This window comes from Crocodylus siamensis, chromosome 4 (assembly GCF_052110815.1).
Source record: "Crocodylus siamensis isolate JL-2025a chromosome 4, ASM5211081v1, whole genome shotgun sequence".
Taxonomy (NCBI): Eukaryota; Metazoa; Chordata; order Crocodylia; family Crocodylidae; genus Crocodylus; species Crocodylus siamensis.
The window spans coordinates 82,984,287-83,012,078 of NC_143398.1; the positions used below are offsets into that span (position 1 = coordinate 82,984,287).

Genomic DNA, 27,792 nt, shown 5'->3' on the forward strand with positions numbered 1-27,792 from the left:
ATCTTGTGCTTCAAGTATTTCAATCAAATGCCCAAATTCGACAAACTACTCTAGGAAAACTGGTGCTCCCATTTAGGATGCAAATTCTAGCAATATTATCCAAGTAGGGAAAGAACACACAAAAAAAGGGCAACCATACAATTTGGAGGCAGCTCTGAAATGTCACTACCTGCTGGTTAAAAACTAAGCTTATATGGCCGAGTTCTAAAAACTGGCAATGCAATGATACAAGTTTCACTTACATGCTTCATTCCCTCCTGGAGGTTGGTAAAAAGAAAGGCCCAATGATACTATGGCTGCAATTTCTAGTATTATTAGTGTAACATCCTGTAGTGCTTCCCACACTAACTGAAGAAATGTTTTTGGCTTTTTAGGAGGTATAAAGTTCTTCCCAAACACTGTTTCTCTCCTCTCAATATCCGCTGGATTTCCACTTAAACCTAGAAAAAAAAGGATCAGTGATGTTAAGCTACATGAATATTTGCCTGCATTTTACAGAAGTGAAACTTTCCATTCATTAGGGTCAGAGAGGTTCATCAATGGCCCGACCAGTAGTATGAAGCAAGATGAAGCCAACACCATATTACTTACCTCCAAGTAGCAGAAATTCACATTTGCAAGTGGGGCTCATTTATAACTGAACCAAAATAACCCATTGCAAGTGGAAACAACCCCCTAAATCCCACTATACACCAAGACATTTGTTGCCAACTCACTCAAATATACACTCATTAACATTCAAATGCAAAACAGTTCATTACGACAGCCAAAGGACAAGGCAATTTCTGGAGATCAGTTATACTTGGAGGGCAACACCACCTATACATGTCAATATCTGGTAAAAAAAACTAACAGAGCCGAAATACACGTAAATCTGCAGAGCCCTTCCCCCCCTAAAGTAGTCTTTAAGAGCTGAATTTCTCAGAACTAGATCATACCAGCCAGAGCTTTGAGCCAGGCCTTAAAACCCTCCAAGGACAGAGATTCCACCATCTCTTTAGGTAACCTATTCTAGTGCTTCACCATCTTCCTAGTGAAAAACTCTTCCCCCCCGCCCCAATATCTAACCTAAATTCCCTTTCTGTAACTTGATACCATTGGTCATCGTTTTATTATTTGCCACCACTGAGGACAGTCCAGCTCCATCCCCTCTGGAACCACCCTTCAGGCAGTTAAAGGCTGCTATTAAATCCCTTCTAAGTCTCTTTTCTGCAGACTAAATAAGCCCAGTTCTTTCAGCCTCTCCTCAGAAATCCTGTGCCTCAGTCCCCTTGCCGTTTTCACTGCCTTCCCCCAGGCTCCCTCCAGATTTGTCCACATCCTCTGTAGTGGGGGGCCCAAAACTGAACACAGTACTCCAGATGTGGCCTCACGAGTGCTGAATAGAGGGAAAGAACTGCTTCCCTTGATGTGCTGGCAATGCTCCTTCTAATGCAGCCTAGTATGCCGTTAGCCATCTTAGCAAAAGGCACATACTCATAATTCAGTCCCATCTACTGTAGCCCCCAGATCAGTTTCAACTGGATAAGCAGCAGCTCTGCAGGTCCCAAGCCTGTACTAGTACATGGTACTGTTCAGTGTTAAAGTGCAAGACTTGGCACTTGTCCTTGTTGAATCTCATGAGATCATTTGGTCCAATCCTTTAAGTTGCCTAGGTCACTCTAAATCCTAGCCCTACCCTCCAGCATATCCACTACTCACCCCAGCTTGACATCACTCACAAAACTTGCTTAGATCCGATTTCTGATACAGCTACTTCCAAGTGGTAAGTCTGGTGTGGTAGAAGGGGTGTTGGGGGGGGCGGGAACCAAATCAAATCCTTCCCTGCAGTGGAGGGGAGGCAGCAAGGGCAAGTGCTGCCTAGATGGTGCCAGGGGGCGGGGGGGCAGGGGAAGAGAACAGCAATAGCCTCCCTCACTGCAGGCAGTCTTGATCTGTGTCCCCCCCCCCCCACACACACACACACCCTCATGCCCCTCCTACCACCACAGACTTACCAGTTGCATGCAGCTCTCCAAGGTGCCAGGCTGTGTTCCTTGCCACCCATGTGCTGCGAGGTGGCTGCACGAGTTTTTTTTGTTTTTTAAAACTAGCCACATCAGGCTAGATTTCCAATAGTTTTCTTTACATCTGTGCCGATCTGATATCAGATCAATGCACTGGTGTACCTCTAATAGTCTGACTACCTGTTGTGCCCAATGATCCAGCCAGCTTTCTATCCACCTTACCAATCCATTCATTCAACTCTTACTTCCTCAGCTTGCTTGTAAGAATGCTGTGGGAGACTATCAAAAGCCTTGCTAAAGTCTAGGTATAGTCATGTCTACAGCTTTTCCTACATCCACAGAGCCAGTCATCTCATTATAGAAGGCAATCAGGTTGGTCAGACATGACTTGCCCTTGGAGACTCCATGCTGACTGTTCCCAATTGCCTTCTCCTCCTCTAAGCGCCTAGAAATGGATTCCCCAAGCACCTGCTCCATAATTTCTCTGGGGACTGAGGTCCAGGTGGCTGTGCAGGCTCTGGCTCTTCAGGTAGGCACGAGTCTGCACAAGCATAAGTTACTGTGGAACAGTGACATTATGAGTTGAGAGGATGGAGAGCTATACTTTAAAGGACAACCCTCAAAGCATCAGACAGATCCTCAAAAAGCAATACTTCAATATGAGCATCTCTTCTATGCATACTGCTAGGGGTTCCTGGTAATGATGTACCACCCCATCCCCTTTTTAAGCTTCGTGAAAGCAGCTCATGAAATTCCCCCTGCTCATGTGGCAACATTTGCCACTTCCCTAGCCTTCTGTATAAACAATCTAGGGTAATTCCCCTTCTCCAGCCTTTTATCTCCAAGTGACTAGAGTTTACAGGACCAGGTTCTATTATGTGTTGCTATCTTTCAACTATCACCCTAGGACAAGGGCAGGCACCCCCTGACATGGGTGCCAGAGTGTGGTATGCAAGAGATATTTTGCTTGGTACATGTGCCTCAGGGTGGACAGTGGGGAAGGGGCCAGGGCTTTGTTGCTACAACAAGGATCGGGCCTCTCAAGGCTTCCTTGCTGTCCACCCCGGCACACCAACATCTTACAATCTGAAGTTGTGGGAGGGTTTGGCACTGCCCAAACACACTACCAACTCCTGCCCTAGAATTTAGTCAAAAGGTAAAATGGTTACTCAACAAAAAGTTGTACAGGAAGTGCCAGTGTTGCTTCCTAAATGAAAAAAAACAGAAAAAAGTTTAAAACTCAACTAACTGGGTTAGAGAATATGAACTAGTAATTAAGCAAAGAGGTTCATTTTTGCTACATTTCCCAAACCAAAATAAGGACTAGACTAGTGGTTCCCAGTCTGTGGTACGCATACCACCACTGGTTTGCATTAAAAACAGGTTTACTATAATTATTTCATATGACACAGACTTGCTGATGGTACTTAAGGTTGTATAGTTTTAAATTGGTGGCAATTCTGTCAGAGTTTGGAAGCCACTGGACTAGAGTACTTTTGCTAAAACCTGCAACAGTTAATTTTTAGAAGGCTATATTGATTCCTTCCACTCTAGAAAGGTGTTAAAATAAACATTTAATTAAAACTAGCTTCTCTAGTTTGAGGGTGTTGATTTATTGCATTAGTACTCTGTGCATAGGTTAGTGCAGATTCATAATTCCCACAGTAGCTTGGCCCCTTTCACTGAAGGCAGAAGGGGCACCCACAGTCAACATCAAGTAACTGACAGTATACTACAACCCATGCCTTGTTCCACCCTCTCCCTTTTTATCTTGTAGTACTTGGTTTGTCTGCCTATAATCTTAAAAAAAAAAAAAAAAAGTTAACTGGTCTTCTGTTTGTGAAAAAACACAAAAAAGCCAAGGTTTTCTTAAGTTAAGAAATAATGGAGCAAAGTCCTGGCAAAGTTCAGAAGTTACTTATTATGCATTTGTGTGTATACAGGGCAGAACTGTTCAAAAGTCTTCACAAAAAGTCCAAAGAAAGTCAGCAGTATTAAGTGCCAACAAGAAAGTGATTGGTTCTGAGAACAATTACATGCCTTAAGTCAACACCTAAATTTTGAGGCAACTAAAACAGCTATTACAGGAGCAATTTTGAAACTCCATTTTGGACTGCAACATATCAAGTTCTTTAAAGCCAAACTGAAGAGTATAACATCTGTGCTTTAAAAAAAACAAAACAAATCAACTGATTATTAGAAATTCATATTCAAATACAATGTCGTCTTCTTTAAAAAACTTGAATTCACTGCTTATTTTGCTTCCCCCCCCCCCCCCGTGTGTTTTGGGTAGCTAGTGATTTTGGATTACAGTACAGTTCCGACAACTGAAATGCCTAGTGGCACTGCACAACTTTAGATGCCTATCATTTTAAAATATGGTAAAGCAGCATCAAATGACCTGATCTTCCACAGATCACAGAAGTTTGATATTAAAATGAAGAAGTGTCATTTGCTTGTGTGTGGAGTTATTCCTTGTAAAGAGACAAGGAGTGGTGGGAAGAGAAAGAACTGGAACAAATAGATGGTGTCATTTTGCTTAATGACTTTCTACTGTGCAGATTTATTTTTCATTCACCAAAAATCTTGCACTAGTGACTTAAATTCTGTGGTAGAACCCTACCTCCTTATATCCAAGTTGCTGCATGGTACACTTCAGGATCATAGGCTGAAGAGGACCCCAAGAAGTTATCAGCATGGATCAGGGTTTTCTATTTCCCCACAGAAAGGCGGAGTAAAACACTGGATTTCACCTTTTACTAGAGGCAAACATGGGTTTCTCATTTTACCGGAGAAACCTGCAGATATTGCAGTTGTGATCAGTCTTCTATAGGCTGGCAGAATTCCAGCCAGCAAGGGGCTGGGGGAAGTGGGAAGAGGGTGGTTAAGCAAGGGGCACCATGTGTGCCTATATGCATGTGGCTACCAGGAACCTGTGGGAGCTGTTCTCCAGGCCAAAGTCCCTGGTCCCATAGCCCTGGCACCTGAGGGCCCCCTCTAGCAGGGCTGGGGGAACAGAAGATGTGGGTGGGAGGTGAGGGACACCATGGGGGGGGGGGGGGGGGGGGCTTTCATTTTAAAAATTCCAGATTGGTTGGGGGGGGGGGGGTGTTGTGGGGTTTTTTGGTTTTTGGTTGTTTTTTTTTTTTTTTTTTTTTTTTTAAGATCAGGGAAAAACCCCCGAAGATCCTTGCACCCATAGATGCTTCAAGCAAATCCCAGGACGTTGTCATTCTCCCCTTGTACCTCAGCCTTGGTGAGGCTGCAGCTGGAGTACTGCATCCAGTTTTGGGCTCCACAATTCAAAAAAGGATGTAGAGAAGCGAGACAGAGAGAGAGAGAGACAGAGAGAGAGAGAGAAGAGCCATGCGCTTGATCAGAGGTCAGGAAAACAGACCTTACGATGACAGGCTGAAAGCCATGGGGCTCTTTAGCCTGGAAAAGCACAGGCTCAGGGGTGATCCGATGGCCACCTATAAATTTATCAGTATCTGGGGGAATGTTTGTTCACCAGAGCATCCCAAGGGATGATAAGGTCAAATGCTTACAAATCTACTGCAAGACCATTTCAGGCTGGACACAAGGAAGAATTTCTTTACCGTCCGAGCCCCCAGGGTCTGGAACAGCCTGCCATCTGAGGTGGTTCAAGCACCTACATTGAACACCTTCAAGAGCAAATTGGATGCTTATCTTGCTGGGATCTTATGACCCCAGCTGACTTCCTACCCCTCAGGAGGGGGGCTGGCTCCATCTTCTGAAGTCCCTCCCAGGCCTAATGCCTATAAAAATCTATGAAATCATATCCAGCCCCCTGTTCAAGTTAGAAGAATCCCTGACAATCATCCCAGCCAAATGTCTACCTGCTCTTGAAAAAGTTTCCAAGGATGGATATTCCAGTTTTTCTGGGTAACGTTTTCTAGTACTTAAGGTTAAGTTAGAAGGTTCTTCCTAAATCTCCAACTTAAGAGTTCCCTCTGCTATAGCTTGAGGCCACTGCTCCTAGTCTAGTCACTTACAGCCACAGAGAAAAATCCTCTCTCCATAAATCACTCTTCAGATATTTGAAAGACATTTTCAGTTTCCTCCTCAGTCGCATCTCCAGACTAAATAACTCTAGTTCTTTCAGCCTTTCCTTGCAAGTCTTGCCTCATTTTTGCTGTGCTCCTATGGACTTTCCACATCCTTCTTGGTGCATGGATCCTGAAACCAAATAGGAGCAGAAGAATTGCTTCCTGAGTGACCCCCCTGTTGATACAACCTAGCATGCAGTTGTTGCAAAAAGACAAGAATGTACTGTTGGTTCATATTCAGCTTATGGTCTACTGTAACCCCCAGGTCCTTCTCTGCAGTACTGTGATCTAACCAGTCATTCCTCAGTCTGTATCTGTGCATACAAATCATACCATCCCAAGTGTGGGTATTTGCAGGTAAGGCTAGGATCCAGAATGGCCTGGAAAGACCATGCTTCCACTCTACAATCAGATGAGAGACAACATGGACAAGTGCAGAGTGTGTCCATCCAACTTGGTGTCATCAGCAAGTATGCCAAGCACATACAGCTCCAACATCCATGAAACAGTATTGAATACAAGAAAGACCTTACTTAATACTTCCTCTGAACTGCACATTGAACCATTAAATTACTACTGACTTGTTAAGCATAAGGATCCAAGCAGTTCTGTATTTACAAATATTACATTTTAAAATATTACAGTATTTTCATCTAGTGCATTTCCTTAGTCTCCCATCATAGTTTTCTCCCAACATGTCATACTTTTACTTGAGCAAGGCTTTTAAATAACATCCACTGCTCTTCTCCCATCCATAGTCTGTCACCTTATGGAAGGAAGTCTGGTTGGTCAGACATGACTTGTTCTTGGTACCTTCAGTTATTAACTTCACCCAATAATAAAATAAAAAAAAAAAAAGAAAAACTTAAAAAAAAACCCAATCATTTAGTACCAAACTGAAACCAAGTCACATGTTAAGCCAGGTCTCATTGACATTTTTGGAAGAACAAATGGGAAAATCCTCAAACTACATTAGATTCCCTTTAGGTTGCAGAACCATTCAGTATGAACTGTGGTGGCTATTTTTTGGAGATAAAGTTTATTACCACGATCAGCATTTCTGATGGCCACGGACTAGAGTACATATGAGCACTGTCCAGGAGGTCAATTATTGAAATTGTGCCATCACAAATGTTAAAATGGAAGATTATACCTGTACTGTAGAGACAGTGTTTGCAGCAGAACAAAGGACAGGTACATTCCATAGTACAATTAAAGAAAGTAAATGCAAGAGTAGTAAGAATATGGCTAGTTCAATTACCTGCTGAAGCAAGCTGAATTCCTTTGTTAGCCTGATTTCCATTAAAAGAAAAAGACTTTATACAAACCACCCACTTGACTAAGAAATTATAGGAATTAGCTGTATATTAGCTACCGAGGCTCTGCTAATTATGCAGGACAACACACCACAGCAAAAGCTTCAATATGGAAACACACTGAATGTGTACCTCTAGACAGTCTGTCAAAATTCTTTATTCACCTTGGAGTCTTGTTTCACAATATTTAAAAACACTCTTCCTCCTCCCCAGTATTCTACCTTCTTTTTACCTTCCCATTTAGTGTGCATAAAGGGAAATAACACTCCTTTATATATTGATTGTATTCTGTATTACCTCAGGCATAATTTAACAGTAGTCTGGATTGTGATCTTTCAATAAACCCACTGGCAATGAAATAAGTACCAGAACCAGAAAACAAGCAAAATGCAACCGGGGAAGGAGGCAGCTTCCCCTAAAACATACATGTAGAAAGCCAATGCAGCAGAAACTTGTTTGGGAATTATGACGTGCCAAATCTTGTGCCACATTAAAACTTCATTCCCAGATTTACCAAGGGTTGACAAGTTCTGCCTTGAATTCTCAACAGTTGATAAAAAAACCTAATATAACCTTAAATGAACTACCTTACACCAAGACTAAAGGAAAAAACAAAAACCTGAATTAGTCAAAACTGTGCAATAAGGACTCCCTTTCATAGTTTTGAAAAGGAAGAATTTCAGTGCTTTAAAAAAGTAGTTTTGAAAACTGCCTATTCCTCTTACAGATAAAACCAAAATGTTTAGTATAGTTTAATTGCTTCCCATACCACTTTCATGAAGCCAGGGAAATACTGTCTAGATGAAGGTATTTGAAAAACAGGAGTATGTAACTTTTTTTTTTAATGCAAATAAAGCCACTGGCTATTCTGAGGATGATGCTTAAGAACTTGGAGGTATGGGGGGAAAAAAAAGGTTCCTTTCGTCTTGGACCCAAAACAGATGCCCAAAGTGACCATTATAAATTAGCAGCAGTGTGAATTCACAGGATGAAATTCATTCAAGGATAAGTGTAGTTCTTAGAAAGAAAGGGCACAAATACAAAAACGAGTGCCCTGGGAACAGTACTGAAGGACACCAAGATACTGCATAGCAAGCAAGGAGCAAGTATACTATTAAGAGAGCAAAACGGAATGCTGAGAAAAATGCAGCAGGCATATCAAATGCCTGTCCGGGTAAGCAATTATTCTACTTTTTAGGGTTAGTACAGGCTCACTTGGAGGCACATGGCTTACAGACAACGCATGCCTATAAGCCATGAAGTTTTGGTCACTGCACTTCATAAGAGGCAGACAGTTACTGGAAGCCTAGAAAATTTGACAAAGTGTTATTTGTTTCTTCTCTAAACAACTGAAGAGGAGGACTCAATAGGCCTTTTAAAAATGGCCATTATGAAGAGTATCATCAATTACGGTTTCTTGTCCTGTGAACATAGGCTTAAATTGCAAAAAAAAGAGAAGCAGATTTGATATTAGAAAAAAAATAATCTTAACCAATGGCAGTTTAGCAGTAGAACAGTTTATGTAAGATTGTGGGCTCACATTCAGTGTTCTAGAAGACAGACAGTTAAAACAGCTGTGGAATACTTAGAGATGATGATCCTTTCTTGAACAGAAAACTAGACTAAGAACCTCCAGAGGTCCCCTCCTTACCAGGCTTTCTCCATGGCTGAAGAATTGTACTTTATGGGAACTACTACCACCACCACTGGAAGTATGTGGGTTGTCCTGATTTCAAGATGTCCAGCAGCACTGGTGTCCTACTATAATATACACTAGCTTACTTTAAGCTTACTGGAAAGCTAAGAGCAAGGGGCATGAGACAGTTATAGCCACACTTCCAAAAGGTAGAAGCCTTTTAAAAAAGATTTAAATTTTTAAATGCATTTTGCATGCAGGTAGTGTGCCTTTCCATACAACTCCCTAGAAAAAAGTGCGCCCCAGCCTGATGTCTCATCTATAGCTCGATTACTTGAGTAAAAAAGGTCAACTTTACATTTTAGTTGCATTTAGTAGGGTTCGAGTCTATTTTCAGAAGACTACAGTTTGCTTCATGGAAGAAATTCAGTTCAGTTCTGGTGAAAAGTTTTAGGATGGGTATCGGACTTCAATTCATCATCTTCCAATAGATTATACAACATCCCCATGGGAAAACTGCTCACAGGTTAAATGGTACATTGCTTAAGAAATCCTTATTTTAACCTCAAACTAGCTTCACTTCTGCACAAACAGTTCATTTTTATGCAGAGCTTTGCTCAGATATATACTTCCTGTTTTACTTGCGTATTACTCCCATCACACAATTAGCACCAGTGGCTAGGTACAAGCATTCAAGAAGCCCAACACAGAATTGATCCAAGTTGTGCATCTGCTGCAGTCTTAGATTGTACACAGACTGGTTTAAAAATGGTGGAACCCAAACTTCTGTCCTCTGTTACAAGTATAATAGACCAGTTGTGCGCCAAAAATTTTTGTTCCGTTAAAGATTAGTTTTTGATCACTTATACTAGTAAAAAAAGTGAAGCGTCTGTACCTGGCCAGTAACTTTAGTTTGTTCTTTGGTTCCTACAGTAGGGTTTCTATTAGTAACACCAATAATTAACTGAGATTTAGTTAGAAAGACTGATCTGTCCAATATGAAGTTACCTATAATATTACTTGAATAGAACATGGCAGATAAACTGTATAGGAGTATTTGTATTCAAAGCCCCACTTCTCCCCCTCCCCGCCCCCCAACCTTTAGTCATGCACTTAAAGTGATGCTCCAAAATGAGACTATGCATAAACTGAATTATTTACAAACAAGAAATCTTGACTGACAGTTGCTGCTTAAATAGGTTACATAAGCCGAATATGCCCATTAATATGTTAGAGTTGCAACATTCATCTAGCTCCCCTCCCCGCACACCTGCAAGACAATGGGCAATAAGAATTTTTTTTTTTAAGTTATGCAACTAGGCTACAAAAATAAATAAAGTTCCTTCTCAAGACAGATCCTGTTAATCTTGTGATACAAGCCTCATCAAGGTTCTACAAAACCTGCTTAAAACAGTTAAGTAGCAATGAAAAAAAAGGAGGAGATCTGAACTCATCACTTAAGTGACTCTAAATCACCATCACAAAAGCACACTAAATATATTTACTAGCTCAAGTCAGTAATAGACAATGTTCAAAAAAAGCTACACAAATTTGAGGAGTTGCCAATAGCAAGTGGACTCTAAAAAGCTACATCTGTTAATTAAGAGTTTGATCTTTTGTTTTGAATCAATATACTCTTCAGTATGCTTCAGATGAAAAGATCCTTTTTTAAAAGTGTAGACAACACACAAAGCGTGCCTGTAAGCCAAAAAGCAACTAGATGGCAATAGAGAGACATTACTAGTAGGCATAGCATCAGAACAAAGTAGAATACGTGATTTATACTGCATAAGACTGAACTTCAAGTTACGAAATCCTCGTTACTTCTCTAAAAGCAGAAGCATAGGTTTGCACTTTGAATAAGAACCTTCACCACATGGTGTTTGACAAAAAACTATTCTACAAGTGCGGGAACACCAAAAAACTTGACTACAGTATTCCTCCTAAAAGTTCTCAAAAGCTATGTTTTACAACATTTAATACAGAAACTGATGTAGTTAACTAACCTTACTATTCACTGGATGCTGGGCAGTAAGCCTGCCCTGAAAGCATTACAAACTAAATGAAATTACTTTAAATTACCTCTTTCCCATGTGGAAGAAATCAAATCTTTTGGACCAGTATACATCATAATGACACTTACCTTCATTTGGGGAAGTTTTCAATCTTGTACAGATACCATAAACATCTCCATAACATTCTTGGATTTTATGCAATGCATCTGTAGCTCGCAGTTCCATAAGGTCACGAAGCTCAGCAAGTGTGATTCCAAAGTCTCCATGATTAGCCTCTTTTACAGCGTTTTTTACACCACTATATGCAACTGAGTTGTTAGCCATATCACCCATTATGTATTCAATCCTTAATGTGAGGAGACTGTTTCCAATAAGGAACAAAGTTTCTATTTGAAGTATTTCCAAATGGAAAAAAGGAAAATAATCCTTTAGATATAAAGACAGTCAGAGTAAATACATATCACCCGAAGAGAAGATCCTTTTCAGAGAGGTATCTTGAATGTTGTCCCATGGTGAGCTCCTTTTCTCTGGAGTTAAGGATACAAGGTGTACAATCTGGGAAAAGGAGAAAAATCAGCTATTTATTATTCCAATAACTTTAATCCATTTAAACTTTATTTAAAAAGTTTTAATATTAAAGTTACATATACAGGAAGGAAAAAGCATTGCTCAAGATCAGGTTTCATTCAGTGCATCTATATGTGCTATTAGTGCAATGCAATAAACTGTGGTGCAGTCTGAACTGGAGTCAACTGCTCCTAGGTGCAGTATCTACATGTGCACCTGGGACTGCAGAAGTCTGAGCTAGGGCAGGGCTGGACACAGGCTTGGAGGAAGGAGAGAGGGTCTGCCCCAGGCCATTGTCAGAGGTACAAGAGTGCCCAACAGAGCAGAATTGTGTAGCTAGGCAGCAGGCAGAGGTCTGGCCCCCTGATGCCTTGGCTAGCTGTGTGCAAGTTATGCCCAGGTCAGTGTTTACAAGTATATTTAGGCACAGTTAAAATTTACACCGCCATAAAATAGTGCTGTGCTTATAATGCTGAAAATCAGTTTGCTGCAGTCTAATAGCACTATATGCGTAGGCTGTAACTTATTACTGCAGCAAAATTAGTCTACTGCCCAGTTCAGCACCTGTAGATGTATCCACAGATGCCACATATGTACACAGTTTTGATGCAATCCTTTAGATCAGGAGTCGCACTACAACCCAATACTTCTTAAAAGAGTCAAATCAGTAATGACTAGTAAACTGGGCAAGAAGTTATTAGCTCCTTCTTCAGCACTTAAAGCTTTGTGTACTCTTAGCCAGCAATTCTTATACCTTGGCCCTAATTAAAGTAACAAATAAGGGTAGTAGAAAAATTAAGTCATAAACTCTTCCATTTTGTTTAGAGATAAAGCACTCAAATCTCACCTTTCCAGGACCTCAAAATAAAAACACCAGAATGCAGACCAGCTAGAAGTACAATGAAATATTAAAAGTTCTCATGGTACCCCTAAGACCACCATCTTTCACATAAGAGAAGTGTTCAAGTCTTAAAAATTTGAGGATTGGTCAATCAAAGAGGAAAACTTTTGCTTTAAATCTGAGAATAAGCCTCACTAGTGATAAATATGCATTCTTCTCTACCACATACAACCCCGTGAATTTGTCCTTTCAACATTCAGTAATTTCCTTCAGGGCCACCAAAATTTTGCAAGATTAAAATGCAACTTGCTTAGAGGGTGGGTATGCAATACAACCCAGTGCTGTCCTTAAAGCACACTTCTGTCTCTGGTATAAGCAAGCTAGAGCTGAATCAAATCTACAAGACCATTTTCTAGCTCATAGGCACTGAATGAGTGTTTTCCCTTCTTTATGGTAGTCCAAGCACAAATTATATTTTATTTGTTCAATTAAAAAGTGGGTGCAATTATTTTACTTTAGTATGCCTGTACTGTTTTACTGTAGAAAACTTCTCCAAGGGAAAAAAAAAATAAAAATAAAGATACTGCAGCCAAGCAACAACAATCTAGACACAAGGGAAAGCTTCAGTGTGTAGGCCCCTTACCTTACCTACCCCACCCCTTTCTGAAATAAAAGAACAGAACCACAACCATACAAAAAAAAAAAATTAAATCATGCATTCCAGAAATCAGATTTACAAAAAAAAAATCACTCCAGGCATTTCCTAATGCTCTGATATTTATAAAAATTAAAATTTTTAAAAAAGGGTCTCTTGTATCAAAGTCAGGCCTTAAAATGTAGCTTAGGAGTCCAATCCAGCTCCCACCCACAACAGCAACTGACAAACAAACATTGCCCTAACATGACAGCAATCTGCCTTCTATTCAAATGGCTATACTCCCATTCATCATGTACTTCTCAGACAAATTTTTTTTATATACACACATATATACACACACACACACACACACACACCCTATTTAAAAACAAACAAACAAACACAAAAACAAAACTTGAAAGCTTCAAAAGTTTCTTTTGAAGTCAGGCAAGCACTAGCTTCCCATTTGTGGAGGGAAGAGTGAAATGGTGCAATTTGACCAAAGTAGCAGACATTGGAGTTTTCTACTAAAGTAGTAAAATGAAGTCCTGGGTCTACATGTACTCCTTATGGATTACAATGATCTACTCCCACCATTGTGTTTGTTTTGTTTTTTTAAAAAAAACAAAGATAATTAAAGGGTCCTTTTTTTCCTTTAGGAGGATTCAAGATGCTAAAGAACAGAACGGAAAACAAAACAGAGGCACATGATTTCCGCAGTCTGGAGTAGCATTCATGGCAGTGTTGAGAGTTCTCTCCTTACAAAGAACTGAAGTGATTAAAGACTTGCTATATTAAGAGAGATTCTAGTAACTTGTGGACACTATGATTAGCCATTAGGCCTGTGCAAAGCAGCAAGTATTTGCTTTGGATTAGTCTGATTTCGGAGGAACAATGATTCAAATCATTGTCCCAATTTCAAAATTGGCCGATTTGGAGATTCGGCCATAGACTAAAAAAGGGGGAAAAACCCACTAAGATACCTATAACTGTCCTTTTTTTTTTTGTGCAAGATTCATATGAAAACAGCAGGGATGGTAGCCCCTTCTGAGGGCAGCTTTTTCCATGTATGGAAGATCACCCCATCCCCCTCCCTTCTCAGTTTGCTGCAAGCCTTCAGAATCTATTCAGAGCCTTCCGATTTGATCTGGACCTTTTAAACAGGTCTCCCGATTCAATTCAGATTCGGCCACCAAATCCAAAAGATTGGCTCCTGAAGTTTTGTACAACTTATTAGCCATATTAAAGCTACAGCTCCCCACTATGCCCGCCTATAAACCATCCCCTTTGCCTCCCAACCTACACCAGATATTAGAATAGGAGTCCGCATGCATATATTTTCACTGCACAGTTGGGTTGCTATGCAACAGCTGGTGACTGCCCATGTATGATCCTGGCATCCACACCATCAGAAAAGCAGCTAGACTAGGAAAAAAAAAAAAAAAAAGACATCTGTTACAATCAAGTGCTCTAATAAAATAGAAGACACCGATTATGAAATGCCCACAAGTACAGCATTTAAAAAATAAAAATAAAAATAAAAAAAGAAAGGAGGTTTCAGCCTCTGTAGTCCCAATTCAGAACTGCAGAAAGATGCCAGATGTTTGTTTTACAAGTGCTGCTCTTACGGTTTAGACAAAAGTTATGTCCTCTTCTCCCCCCACCCCCCCAAAGCAGTGTTAATATGACATGGTAGCCTCTACCAAGTAGCCAGTTTATGTTCAGCATTGGTCTTCTCAATTATGCCTTTAGTGCAGAATTAGCCCTGGCTGGCCTACAGAGGCAAGATGCCTCCACTTTCAATAACTTGGTTCAGAGCTCTGCCCGTACAGGTGTGCTTTTTCTTTAGCTGATATCCCATAGTCTATGACGCATTAGGTCTTTCTGATGCATTAAAAATAGCCATTGTTAAATTTGTTGTTGCAGTCTGCTGTACGAGAATTAGTCTGTACGCACAATAAGTCTCAATAAGAAGCTACTTTCTGGCAACACAGGATTGGATTATCTCTATTCAAATGCTATGGTTAATGCTTTGATTCCAAGCAGACAAATGAGGCAACAGTGCTATGCAGAAAAAAAAAGTTAAACAAGATTACTGTTAAACTGGAATCTATATAAAGAGTAATGATTTAAAACAGGGGTTGGCACTCTTGCTAGTGTAGGCCACCTTCTATGACCTAGCTCTTGCTGTAGGTGACAAGCATCTGTCCCTTGGAGCAAACAGCAGCCTGTGCTTACCATCACTACTGATCCATCTCCTCTGCAGCAAGGGTAAGTGCAGATACTCAACAGCAGGTTCTGCAACAGAGGAGATGGGCAGCATGGTGTCAATCCATGCCAAAATCTCCTGTGCTCAGACAGAACCTCTGCAGGCTGGATCTGGCTCAGACTGTAGGTTGCCAGGCCCTGCTTTAGAAAGTACTTGTTTATAGAATAGTAAGCCAATTAAAAATTTGTATTTTGGACACTCAAAGGCACAGGTCTACAAAAAGGATAGGATAGTTTTACCTGTGTAAAGACTGGAACAGACCGCCATACAGGATCAGTACCATTTAGTCTAGTACATGAAATAGCTTAAACCAGATGTTACTGAGAACAGCCTAGGACTCTGAAGTAGGAGACTTGGCATAGCCTGTTCCCACATCAGACTAGGAGAAGAACCAAGCATTAAAAACTCCATTCTCTGACATTACACTCTTCCAGAAATTTAGACACTTAAATCCTGACTCTAATCCTTGCCAAGTTTAGCCACAATATCCTCCTATGGCAGGGGTGGATCTGGCCAGCAGCCAGACTCCATTTCTCCAGCAGCCCTTGTCCATATGGCTCAGGCTGGTTTCCATGGAGACCCCAGCAGCCACACTGTGATAGCGCAGGGGTTTCCACGGAGACCAGCTTCAGCAGTGCTGGCAGGGTGGGGTGCTACTCTGGGGCAAGGCTTGGATCTTGCGGCACTGACAGTGTGGGTCAGAGCCAGGGAAGAGCCATTATACACAGCCTGCACACTCCTACCTGGAGCACACAGGCCACAGATCATGGCTCTGCCTCAGCTCCAGACCACACCTGTCACTGCTGCAAGATGCCAGCCTGGCCCAAGAGTAGTTCCCCACCCTGCTGCATGCCCTGCTAGAGCTGCTGGGCCCAGTCTCTATGGAAACTCCAGCCCTGCACTATCACAGTACAGCTGCTGCTGCTGCAGTCTCCATGGAAACTGGCCCCACCCATGCAGGCAGGGGCTGCTGTGAAATGGAGTCCACTGTGAGCCAGATTCAGCCCATGGCCTGCACTTTGCCCACCATCCTATGGGGGACCATCCCCTTCCCCCAAATCCTCAGCAAGATATAAAATGGGGCGCACAGCTGTTTTCTTGGGATATTCTACTATTACCATCCCCAAGGTTAAAACTTGGGAAGTCACCACTAAAAACCAGTTTTGCCTGTTAAGCTAGTAACTATGCTATGCATCTTAATACCGCACATTGGTAAAAATATACCCTAACCCAAACTGAAGTAGAAATATTTTCATGTCAGTTGACTGAACCATGACTACCACTGTACAGCTAATTCTATATTTTAGTTATTGTTAGCATTCCTGCTCTACTATTATAATTTAGCATACATTTCTAGATCTTGTTACTTTCAGAAACAACCTAAACCTTTGAAGATTCAGAGATGAGCAGTAATCATTGGGAAAATAAGAGGAATCTCCAATGAGAAAGTGTCCTGTGGCAGTACCATGCACAAGTGAAGAAAGATTAATACAGGATTTAATCTTTGCTATCATCTGACTGACTTTTCAAACATGGAATGAAAGTATAAATAATGAATAGTTATACACCAAGATTGGTTTTTATAAAAGAGTTGACAATACTTTTTTTAAAAGCATCCCTTAATTCCAGTCAAAAACTTATGGCTATGGGTACTATATTAGTAAAACAACAAAGCAGATGTTAGAAATACCATAAATACTAGGAATGCTTATTAGACAGCATGGTAAAAGCCAAAAAGCCCAGAGTTAGTCATCTGTCACAGCCCAAGTTGCATGAATGTAAAAAAACACTACCTTTCACCTTAAAAGCCAAGGGTTCCAAGATATAGTTATATAACCAAGTTCCCTGAAGCCACAGTAATATTTCTGTTTTAAGAAAAGTAACAAGGATATTCCTAAAGAGACAGGAAGGTACAATTCAAATTGCTTTTTCAAATTGAAGTATAGCACTCCAGACAGGATTCCCTAAAACAACAGCATTGAGGCCATTCCTTTGTGCCTCCAGAGGGATTAGCTACTAGATAGTGAAAAAGAGTAGGTCTACTTTGAAAGACGTCAGAATCTTCCTTTCCAGGCAAGTTTAACACTAGCCTTCAAATAGGAGTAAAAACTATGATCTGTCCCACATTTGTCAAGTTTACAGCGCTATGCTGCTCTGATCAACTGTTTTATACAAAGTACACAATTTTGCAAGAGATGCAAGTAAATCAGTACTGTACACAGAAGTAGTTTATGATACAGCGCTACAATTATGCACCATAATGCTCTGATGACCAATCTTTCTTACCCCTCAAAGTATTTGCAGTGTGCTTAGAAAAGATCCACACACTTGATTACACATAACATTTGATTCAAAGCAACATGTCAGGCTCAATGTCAATATATACACCCCAAGGAAAAAGGACAAATTCCAGATAAGTTCACTGGATCACCTCATGCACCTTGAAATAAGGAAGGTCGAGCTCATTTTCCTTTGCAATTGTGAATTAAAAGTTAAGTGACTGAAATAGTTCAATTGCTTAGATTTTAAGCTTTGGCTGGTGCTCTGTGCAAATGCATTTGACCTTCAACTGCACATTATCAGCAGCACAAGCTTCAACATGGGGGAAAAGCTCTCAAAGTGATTATCTCAGGAAAGCCTCTGCTTAATCCAATTAATTCAGTGAAGACTGGACAAATCTACAAACCAACAGGAATTGCTTCTAGACATCAATTCACTTGCCATCACCACTTGTTTTGAAGACTGCTTTGAATACTGAGCTCAACTCTGGTCCACACACCTCAGAAAAGATATAGAAGAACTAGAGAGGGCAGCTAGGGTGATTAATGGTACTGAGGGGTTTCCATATGAGGAGAGACTAAAGAGAGATTAGGCCTAGTCAGTTAAAAAGGGATGCTAGCTACTGAAGACAACTACACATACCTTGTCTATTAGGTTAAAGGTTTCCCCGATAGGATCAGTTCTCAGGATGCTCGATATATTTGTTTCAGTGATTGTCTAAATACTTCCATAACTCACTCTGAGTAAGGGTTACTCTACTATATTAAAGAGGACACTGCTGTCGACTTGAAGGATATAATATGCTCTTTAGCATCCATAAATGTATAGTTAAAAAAAAAAAATCCAATGTAAAAAAGGCATGTATGGGGTGGAGTGATGGGAGACAGGGGTGGGGAATCTAGCAAGAGCAAAAGACTCCCCATTTTAAATTTTTTAAAAAAGGGTTAAGTTTATTATGGGTCCTCAAAGCTCCTGGTGAGCATACAGTGGCATTTAAAAAGCCAGGAGACCATGCAAAGAGATTCATAAGTAATATGAAGCACATCGCAACTCAAGTCACCAACAATGTTTTGTTTTGGTAAAAATTTTGAAAAAAAAAAAAATCCAATGCCGCAGCCTTATTTTAGGTACTGCTTCTGAGGGAGCTTGCTTAAGAGGAACCAGTGAAGAAGAGAAACTAAAAAAGTTATACAGACCAAGCATCTTAAAGTGGGAGTGAGCATGGCTCAGGCCTGAAAGAGGCTACTGAAAAATCAGCAGTTTATAAAACTGTTCTAATTAGAACATGGAAAAATTGGTACCAGAGTTGTTTTATGTATGCAGTTAAGTTGCATATTTTTCCAGTATTTTTGCCTGGAATGTAGGTCCCTGTAGTGCATCAAGAACTAGAAAGATGTATTTAAAGAGTTCTCATGCATTAGACAGAAGTCTGTTACCAAGCAAGTTGGAGAGGCCCAGACAATATGCTCAGGGTCTTCAGTTTATGCAAATTTTAAAAAGGGAATTTCTTCCATTATATTAGCAAAGTAAATATTCAGATGTAGTAGTATAAAGTTCCCCCTTCCTCACAAACAAGAGCACCCTTATTCATTAGCTCCTTGTTTAGCAAACCAACAAGATGTGCAGGAAAAGAAATCCCATTGGACTTCCCCCCCTCCCCCACAATCTACCATAATGATAGCAAGAGCTTCAAATTGTAGATATAAAAAACAAAACACCACCAAAACCTGTCCCCCCCTCCCCACCCTAAGTAAGCCTCAGATAAAAGGAGAGTATTAAAAACACTGATGTTTTGTTTGCCATGTTCAATCCAGAAGCTCTACAGATGTGCAAGGTTTGGGGAAGAGGGAGAGAAAGGGAAGAGGAGAGAAGGTAGTATCCAAACATTTTTTCCTAGTTCTCCTAACCCTCAACCATACCTTTGTGTGTTACAGAGCAGTGGCATGCGGGGGGGGGGGGGGGGAGGAGAAGAAGAGAAGTTGGTCAACAGGAGCAAGGGGCAAGCAGCTGTACATGCCTACATTGTTGCTACAGAGCTGTTATTTTCAGTTAATTAGTTCCTGCAGGGGTGCTGTAGCACCTATGTGCCATAAGATGCCCAAATAAATGTACTGGTCATTAACAGCTCCGCAAGAAAAGCAGAAGCACTTCAGTTCAGCCCAGCTCTGCAATGTCTGTACAGAGATCAGGTGCTTCAGCAGGGCTTTTGGCACTTTATCCAATAGCTGATAGAATCACTTTTAGATAAGTGCAAAAAAGCCTCACTACAGCACCTGATCTATACATGTTGGGAAAGCCAAGTGCAACCAGTGTGCTGCCTCTTCCAAGCATCCACAGGGTACAGCACAGGAGCATGACAAGTTTAAAAAGGTACCCTTTTTTCTTTTTTTCCACCCTACATCTGCAAGTGACTTATGTCTCTCTCCTAGAACAATTCTACAATTGGGAAACACCCACACCAAGTGTTAGGTCTCTCATAGGAAAGCCATATATCTGCTGTACTAAGTACCTCTACTGGAATATAAGCTATAGCTAAAAAATTCACTCTACCTCAGCTTGAGAGATACCATTACAAGCTTAAGACCATTAGAGATATGTTGCTCAAGCTAATGACATGCATACCACACTTTGTGGACTTGAGAAATGAGACCAGTTTTTTTTGTTGTTGTTGATACTGCTACTGTCCAGAACTGCTTTTGAACATTTGGTTGCACACATCCATCCTGGAAGACCAACTGTACAGTACTACATTCCATATTCTGCTTTTGAGTCTTTGGTGACATCTTCATATATTGCTACTGCTCTCATATGGAATAGGTTTTAGTAGAGAAGGCCAGAGTATACAAGAACTGAAGCTCTGATGTCTTAAGTTATTTACTGCCTGCCTGGTGAAAACTGGCAAAGTACTGTAACATTAGTTTTTAGAATGCTTTTGCCCTGGTAGTAGATTCTGTTAGTTGAGACCAGAGTTAACCCCACTGCATTCTATCCAAATAAATTACTGTTCTCAGTCTCAACACCATGCTGTACAATAGTGGGACATCCTTGTTTGTACTACCATTTATTGCCTCCTATTCAATGAGACCATTAAGGGTACGTTCACATGTTTACTATATAGAATTGGCCACAATATGGTATACCATTTCTGCTAGTTATGCACCATCATGGAAACTGAGTCCTTTATGTGGTGGCTGACTGAGTTAGCCATCTTCAGATCTTGGACAAGAGAAAAACAGCAGCATAAAAATCTAGACTGATTTTAGTTCTGCCATTTTAGATATACTCTAGCATTCACCCTAGCCTACTTCACAGCTAGAATGTTGAATGTACTTTACCATTCCCTCACTGTGTCAACTTCATTCTTAAAATGGCAAAACCAACTCTGTGAATTCAGACCAACTCAATGAACTCCCTGATGGAATTAGTGAGCCCCTCATGAACCTCCATCTTACTGGCAGGGAGCCAGTATGCCCCTGTCATCAGCACATATGCCCCCAACTCTTGAGGCTGCTGGTGAAACCAAGGAGGAATTCTACACCAATGTTTATCAAGTCCTTTCTGATGCTCCAGAGGAAGACAGACTTATTTCTCTCAGCGACGTCAATGCCAGAACTAGAAAGGACTCCAACCTCTGGAATGGAACCACTGGCAAGGGAAGAGTAGGAAAGGTCAGCTTCAACGGCATCTTCTTCTTGACCAGCTGTCAAGAAGAGGATGCCATTGAAAGTGAACTGAAAGTGGACTCCCCATCACCAACACATTTCTGCCTTTTTCTAGCAGAACAAAAGGTATCATGGCAAGACCCAAGATTGAGTATTGGCACCTGACTGACCCTCATCTTCCCTGTCACTCACAAAGTGCCTGCATTACCCACAGTATATTAGGAGCTGATGTTTGCTGGAGTGATCACTGACTCATCTGCTCAGTTGTCACTCAAAACTGGCTCCTAAACAACAGCTGCAGTCAAAAGCAATGCTTATGGAAGATCAACTTTGAAGGGACCCAAGTGAAACTTCTTCCACCAATGCTTCAAAACACACCTGGTGAATTCCAAATCAGTGGGGAATTAAAAACAGCCTAACCTCCATTCCAGGGAAATAAAGTCATTAAAGAATCTATGTGTAATACACTCACTGAGGGTGATATTCTGAATGACAGCCAGCACTGCTTCACCACTGGTAAGACCAGACCTACCCATCTCATCTCCTTCTACGAACAGGTCTCTCACCCCCTAGACTCAGGAAAGAAGGTTGACATTATATACCTAGACTTCCAAAAGACTTTGATCTAGTATTCCACAATACCCTCGTTGGGAAAAAACAACAACTAGAAGACTGTGCGCTTAACTGTTCAACAGTTCAGTGAGTGGAAAAAACTGGCTGCATGGTAGGACCAGGAGTTCTTATGAACTGTCATCCTGGCAAGAAGTGGCCAGTGGTGTCCCTCAGGCGTCCATGCTTGGACTGGTGCTTTTCAACATTTTTCACCCTCACATCCAAATCATTGATAAGCTCGCTGGCCAAGTTTGCGGATGACACCAAGTTACGGGGGAGCATGTTCATGCCAGAAAATAGGTTGCAGGTACAGGTGGACTTGGACAGGCTAGAAAGTTGGCGGACTGGAACCAAATAAAGTTCAACGCTCACAAGTGTAAGGTGCTCCATCTGGAGGCAGACAATCCCCAACATGCCTACATGCTTAGTGGCAACAATTTGATTTGCACCACAGCTGAAGAGGATGTAGCAGTTAATGCCCTGGTCAAAATCACTGCATGATGAGTCAACCTGATGCTGTGGCCAGCAGGGTAAAACACCACACAGTCATGCATTAACTGTTGCAATTCATGCAAGACTAAGGAAGCAATACTCCCACTGTACTCTGCTCTGGTGAAGCTGCAGCTGGAGTACTGCATCCAGTTCTGGGCACCACACTTCAACAAGAATGTGGAAAAGCTTGAGAGAAAAATCACCCGTATGAACAGGGACTTGCAAGACAGCCTCTCCCTAAGGGACTTAGGCTGAAGAGGCCCATGGAAGAAGAGGCAGACAGGAGACTTTGTAGTAGCTTACCACTACATCAGGGAAGTACATCAAAACTGGACAGCTGTTTACCAGAGCACCTCTAGGAAAGGACTAGAAGCAGTAGATACAAGCTCCTGGAAGGCCTCTTCAGGCTCGATTCCAGGAAAAACTCCTATACAGCCAGGGTGTCCAGGCTGCACCACCTCTGGAGGGAGTTTATTCCAGTCACATACCCTGGAAGTCTTCAGAAAAGGAGACTGGACAGTCACCTTGCTTGGGTCACTTGACCCCAATTGTTTTTTCCTGCCTAATGCAGGGAAACTGGACCTGATGATATACAAAAAGGTCCCTTCCAGTCCCTAACAATCTATGATGACTGTCAGCAGCATGTGGGGTGCCCTCAAGATCACAGGCATCAGCACTTGCTAAGAGACACCTGGATTCTCTATCAGTCAACATCAAGGCTGATTTGATAAGAACGATCAGGAGATCCAAGAGAGTTGACAGACTGCAAGCATGAGGCCTTGTGTTTGGCAAATCGACACCAACTCCAAGCAAAAGGAATTGAAAGTCTTCTCAACAAGCCAAACCAGAGACACATATGACGAACAAATGGTGGAAAGACAAGGCTAAAAGGAGACTCTAGCATACTGTACTGAACAAGAATTCAGAGTACCTCATTATGAGTATACACAAGTATTTCAAGTCATAACTAAGTAAATATTTGCTTACTAGGTTGATGAAGCAAAGCGTGCCAAAAGAATATTAGTTTTGTACTGTGCCTTTGAGTTCTAGCTCAATGCTTATATCCTCAGACCAAAGATAAGTGTATCATAGAAAGGCAGCATATCAAGTTCAGTTTCTCTCAGTAACTGTAAACGATAGGATTTAGTCAAACTTATTCTTTACATTCTTGTACATCAATTTTACTCCAGATCTGCCCTGTGGCCAGATTTTCACCTAGTTGCATTCATTTAAAAGAGCAAAATTTAGTTAGACCATTCAATTTTACAGTCCACAATGTAAAAGCTCACTGCTCTTAACAAAAGAAAAACAAGAAATCCACATACAAAAATTGAGCAGGTGCACCGTCTCCCAGAAAAGATTTTTCTTATACTAGTCTAATAAAATCATTAGGGGCCAGCATGCCTATTAAATTTCACAAAAAGTGAAATGTAGAATGAAATTTAAAGTCACCACCCCTTCCTATATTCAAACTATTTAAGGCTACTAAAGAAATAAAACCCACTTTCTAGTTTCAATTACAGCAAACTTTCCCCTTCAACCTTAGTTATTTTTGACTGGAAGTGGGAAGTAAATTCAGGTTAGAGCACAGAAATCTAGGAGCTTCCTTGCTTCCCCTCCCCCACTCACCGTATTCTGGCCATTTAAAAGGCTAATCCAGTGTTGGCTATCTAATCTTACTGCCACTTGACCTTGACTCTACAGCTTTCCAACAGGAACCAACAAAGAATGAAGTGAGTGTTCCTGATGACAAGTGAGGGGGCAGGGAGAAGGAACAATGAAGTATCCCAATTACCATCTAGTTGGGAAGGAGAGGGAAATAGGGGAGAAAGACCCCCCTTTTTCAGTTAGGCCTATTTAGGCATCAAGTACATTTTCTTGACTTCCAAATCCTGAGGATCTTGCTGTGCTGCAAACTAGTCAAGGTGTGAGGACCTTGAGCATCTTTATACTACACAAAATGTCTCTCTAGTGATTAAGAAAGTATTTCAAGACCACATTATAATAATTGTCCCAAAGAGCTTGAAGCTTGTTTAGGTTTACTCAGATGTTCACTAGTCACATTTAGATGAAGCACATGACCTTACCTGCATCATTAAAGCATAGCTGTGTTATCTGCAATGCTACCCTAGGACAACTAAGCTTGTGATACTATGGGCCAAGAGACTTGAGGGGAAGCCTAGGATTCCTAGACACACAAGCCTTCAGCAGGAAATCCCAGGCACCATCCATTTCTCAATCCAATCCGTTTACCATCCGACCTTAACCTAGATTTCCTGGCCTACACAGGAATAGCAAGATTCTTCCAGGCCATCTCTGAACCTATAAAGTCTATCACATCATCCAGGCAAAGTCTTTGACCTTCCTTCCTTATAGAAGGAAACCACTGGAATGAAGAAAGCAAAACAAGTCTGCCATGCTGGTTGAACAGAAGAGTCGAGAATAGCAGAACTAATGCTTTACACTGAATCAGTTAGTTAAGACAGACAAAAGTGGCTCTTTCAGGTAATTAGTGAAGGTTTTTCTTCAAAACTTGTAAGATCAAATCCCTAGGTTGATGATACAGTTCAAGCGACTTCTTGGTGTCCTCCAATATGGAGCCATTTGAAGTAAAGGCTGAAAGAGTTGAACACTTTTTATTTGTTTCCCTCCATCTACTATTTTCCAAGGGAAAGTATAAGAAAGTACAGGGTTAAAGTGTGAAAATTCTCAATTTTTGCCCTACTGCATGGTTTCCCAAGTTACAGATTCAATAAGCTGTGGTTTTCTTTCTTGCCATTTTATACCTTAGTTCACTCTCCTCAGTTCTATACTGGTTAGAAGTTTCAGTTGTAAGGGTACATGAAAAGGCAGATTCTTAAAATACCTCCTTTATTTAGAAAAGGGGGCAAGCCTTTCACATTGAAGATTTGTTACAGAGCTGTACAGAGAGTCAATATAGTACTATTTTAGAGAGTGATATAGGCTGCAAAGGAATAGGTCTTACTGAAGCTATTAGAAGTAGGAATCAAAACCTGGGAGTATCCCTCCATCACCAAGCTATGGTCAGTAAGTCAGCCTCTTGCTCGTCTCCTGCTGGCTCCAAAAGCTTTCCTCCTTCTGTACTGCCCCGGCTTCAGACAGGAATACAGCATACCCATTAATTAGCATAACAATTAAGGCACTGTGCTACTAAAATGGAAGATGTAGAATCTGAGTAATTCAAGCTAAAGGAAGCCTAAAAACAAAGGTCTCATTTCTTGGAGAAGTGCAAGATAGCCACCACCAAGTCATTCACTTGGGAGGGGAATCTTAGGCTTAACAGTAGATGGAGGCTGGAGACTGTGAATCTTCCTCTCAGGTGCTCAAGTCTAGGACAGGGCTTTCCTCTGATTCTGTAGTGCCCGCAATGCTTTCGTAATGTTTAAGTCAATTTAAAGAACAGAAAAGTTACTCATCTCTATTCTGATCATGAAGCCGCAAATCCAAAAACTTGTGTGGTAATGCTGATCAGCTACCATTAGCGTTCCTTCCTGCATCTCCTCCACCAAATCCCCCACTATCATGGGGAAAGAAGTGTTAGGGCTTCCCCTGCCCCTCCATCAGCTAGGAGCAGCAGCAGGTGGCAAGTCTTCCTTTCCTACCCCCACACTGTAACCAAAAACAAACCCTAGTGAAAAAAAGGGGAGTGAGTCTGGCTTATTTCAGTGATTCAAGTTTAAGTCCCCAGCAGCTGTTGACAGGGCAAGGTGCGTTTACCCAGGGGCTTCAGCCACCCCTGAGGCACTGGCAGCATCTCTTGCATCCCCTCTTTGAATTCCTAAATCTGCCCATGGCCCCTGCCACCACCACAGCCCTGTCCTTTGCCTGGCAGCCTACAACTCAGCCTAGCCAAAATAAGGGAGTCAGCTTTTCTCCCCCCCCCCCCCATCCCCTCCCCCTCCCAAAGTGTAGGGTTATGTTAAAGTGTGTCCTGGCAAGACAAAAAGTTGCCATTTCAAACCTGCTACTTTGTTGCAAATTAACTAGTTTTATGGTACAATGTGACCATTCACATCTTTATACTCATCTTGCATGTGAAACAGCCTATGCCAACTGCCACTCCTTTAATAGTTTGGGGGGAAAAAAAAAGGGTGAGCACTTCTACAAGACATGACAGCCTAAGACTGCTTCTGATCCAAGGTCTTGCCCTACCACTGGATGCACCCAGAATGAATGCTACTTGGGTAGGAAGATGAGAAAAAAAGAAGTAGTATTGCAAGAAAGTAAAAATAAAAAAAATTTGGACCTGCAAGGTAATTCTGGATTTATTACAGCCCAAAATACAGATGAAAATAAAGGCCTACACATCTGCCTACTGCTCAGAATAACTTTTTCTCATCTTTCCTACTCAATCTCATTCCCTTTCCTGATCCCCTTTGGTTGGTCTGTATCTTTCCATCAGGTACTCTTTGGCACTGCTCTCTCCATTTCTACTGAAATGGCAGGTGCCTCATCTCTTCTTAGAGTAGCCTTAACCTTCTCTTGAACAGTATAGGAAAGTGGCCCACTTAACTGAATAGAAGCTTAGTCTTCAGTTTTATTGAGAACAGGAAGCAGTGCTCACTTCAACACAGTCTCATGAAAGTGACTGCTTTTTTGTATTGAATGAGTGTTAGCTGAAAGATTGGGTGCAGCTGGCAGACGTGAAAAGCCCATCAATATTAAGCCTTTCCAGAAGTGACCTACTGCATCAGGTCAAAGTTTCTGATCTCAGGTTTGTATAGATACAGTAGGAATTTCTGACTACTGTCCCCACCAAGACTGTCAGTTTTAAAAGCCCACTGGAATTTTTACAGTCTTAGACAGGCCAGGCCAAGTTTATTCTTGGTTTAAAGTTTTGTTCTGAAATTAGTAAAAATCAAATCAGCAACTGGACTGTGCGCAAGTCAACAGTTTCAAATGGACTGCTTATTAAAAAGACATGTTTATTTGCAGCTTCTGTGATCACTAAACAGCAATCCTAAATTCAACTTACGATCAAGTACAAATCAGTCACATTTATGGTTAAAAACAAAAACAAAAAACTGCTAGTCTATAAACCCCTCGTTTGGTTTCCTGTAGTGTCAGTATAAGCACAGCATCTTACTTTGCTACAGCAAGTTTCCTACCGAGTCAGCTTTCATCTTCTTCAAACAGTTTTAGTTACTACCGTTAACTACAGCCCATCCACAGTAAGTACACTAGGCAAAATGCCAAGAGAATCACAACAGTTTCCAGAATCTTAGCCTACTGTACCCATTACACCTCCTTAATACTTTAATAGTTTAAAAAAGTAAAAACCCAAATACAAGTTCGGACTTAGCCTTCTGCACAAACTATACAAAGTGAGCATGGTTAATAACTTCCCCCCCCCGCCCAAAGTGCGACT

The 27,792-nt window shown here is 41.2% G+C and overlaps 1 protein-coding gene across 8 annotated transcripts in view; it reads right to left on the minus strand.

The window, feature by feature from the left end:
• Nucleotides 1-27,792, minus strand: part of ATP2B1 (ATPase plasma membrane Ca2+ transporting 1) — an 88,721-nt gene that overhangs the window by 42,046 nt on the left and 18,883 nt on the right. For all 8 annotated transcript variants that reach the window (XM_090042668.1, XM_090042662.1, XM_090042666.1 and 5 more), the window contains exons 2-3: nucleotides 11,172-11,598; nucleotides 243-440 (exon numbers count right to left, since the gene is read on the minus strand). In XM_090042668.1, coding sequence (XP_089898794.1) covers nucleotides 243-440; nucleotides 11,172-11,376 — 403 coding nt within the window. In that variant the 5' untranslated portion in view covers nucleotides 11,377-11,598. The remainder of the gene's footprint in view (nucleotides 1-242; nucleotides 441-11,171; nucleotides 11,599-27,792) is intronic.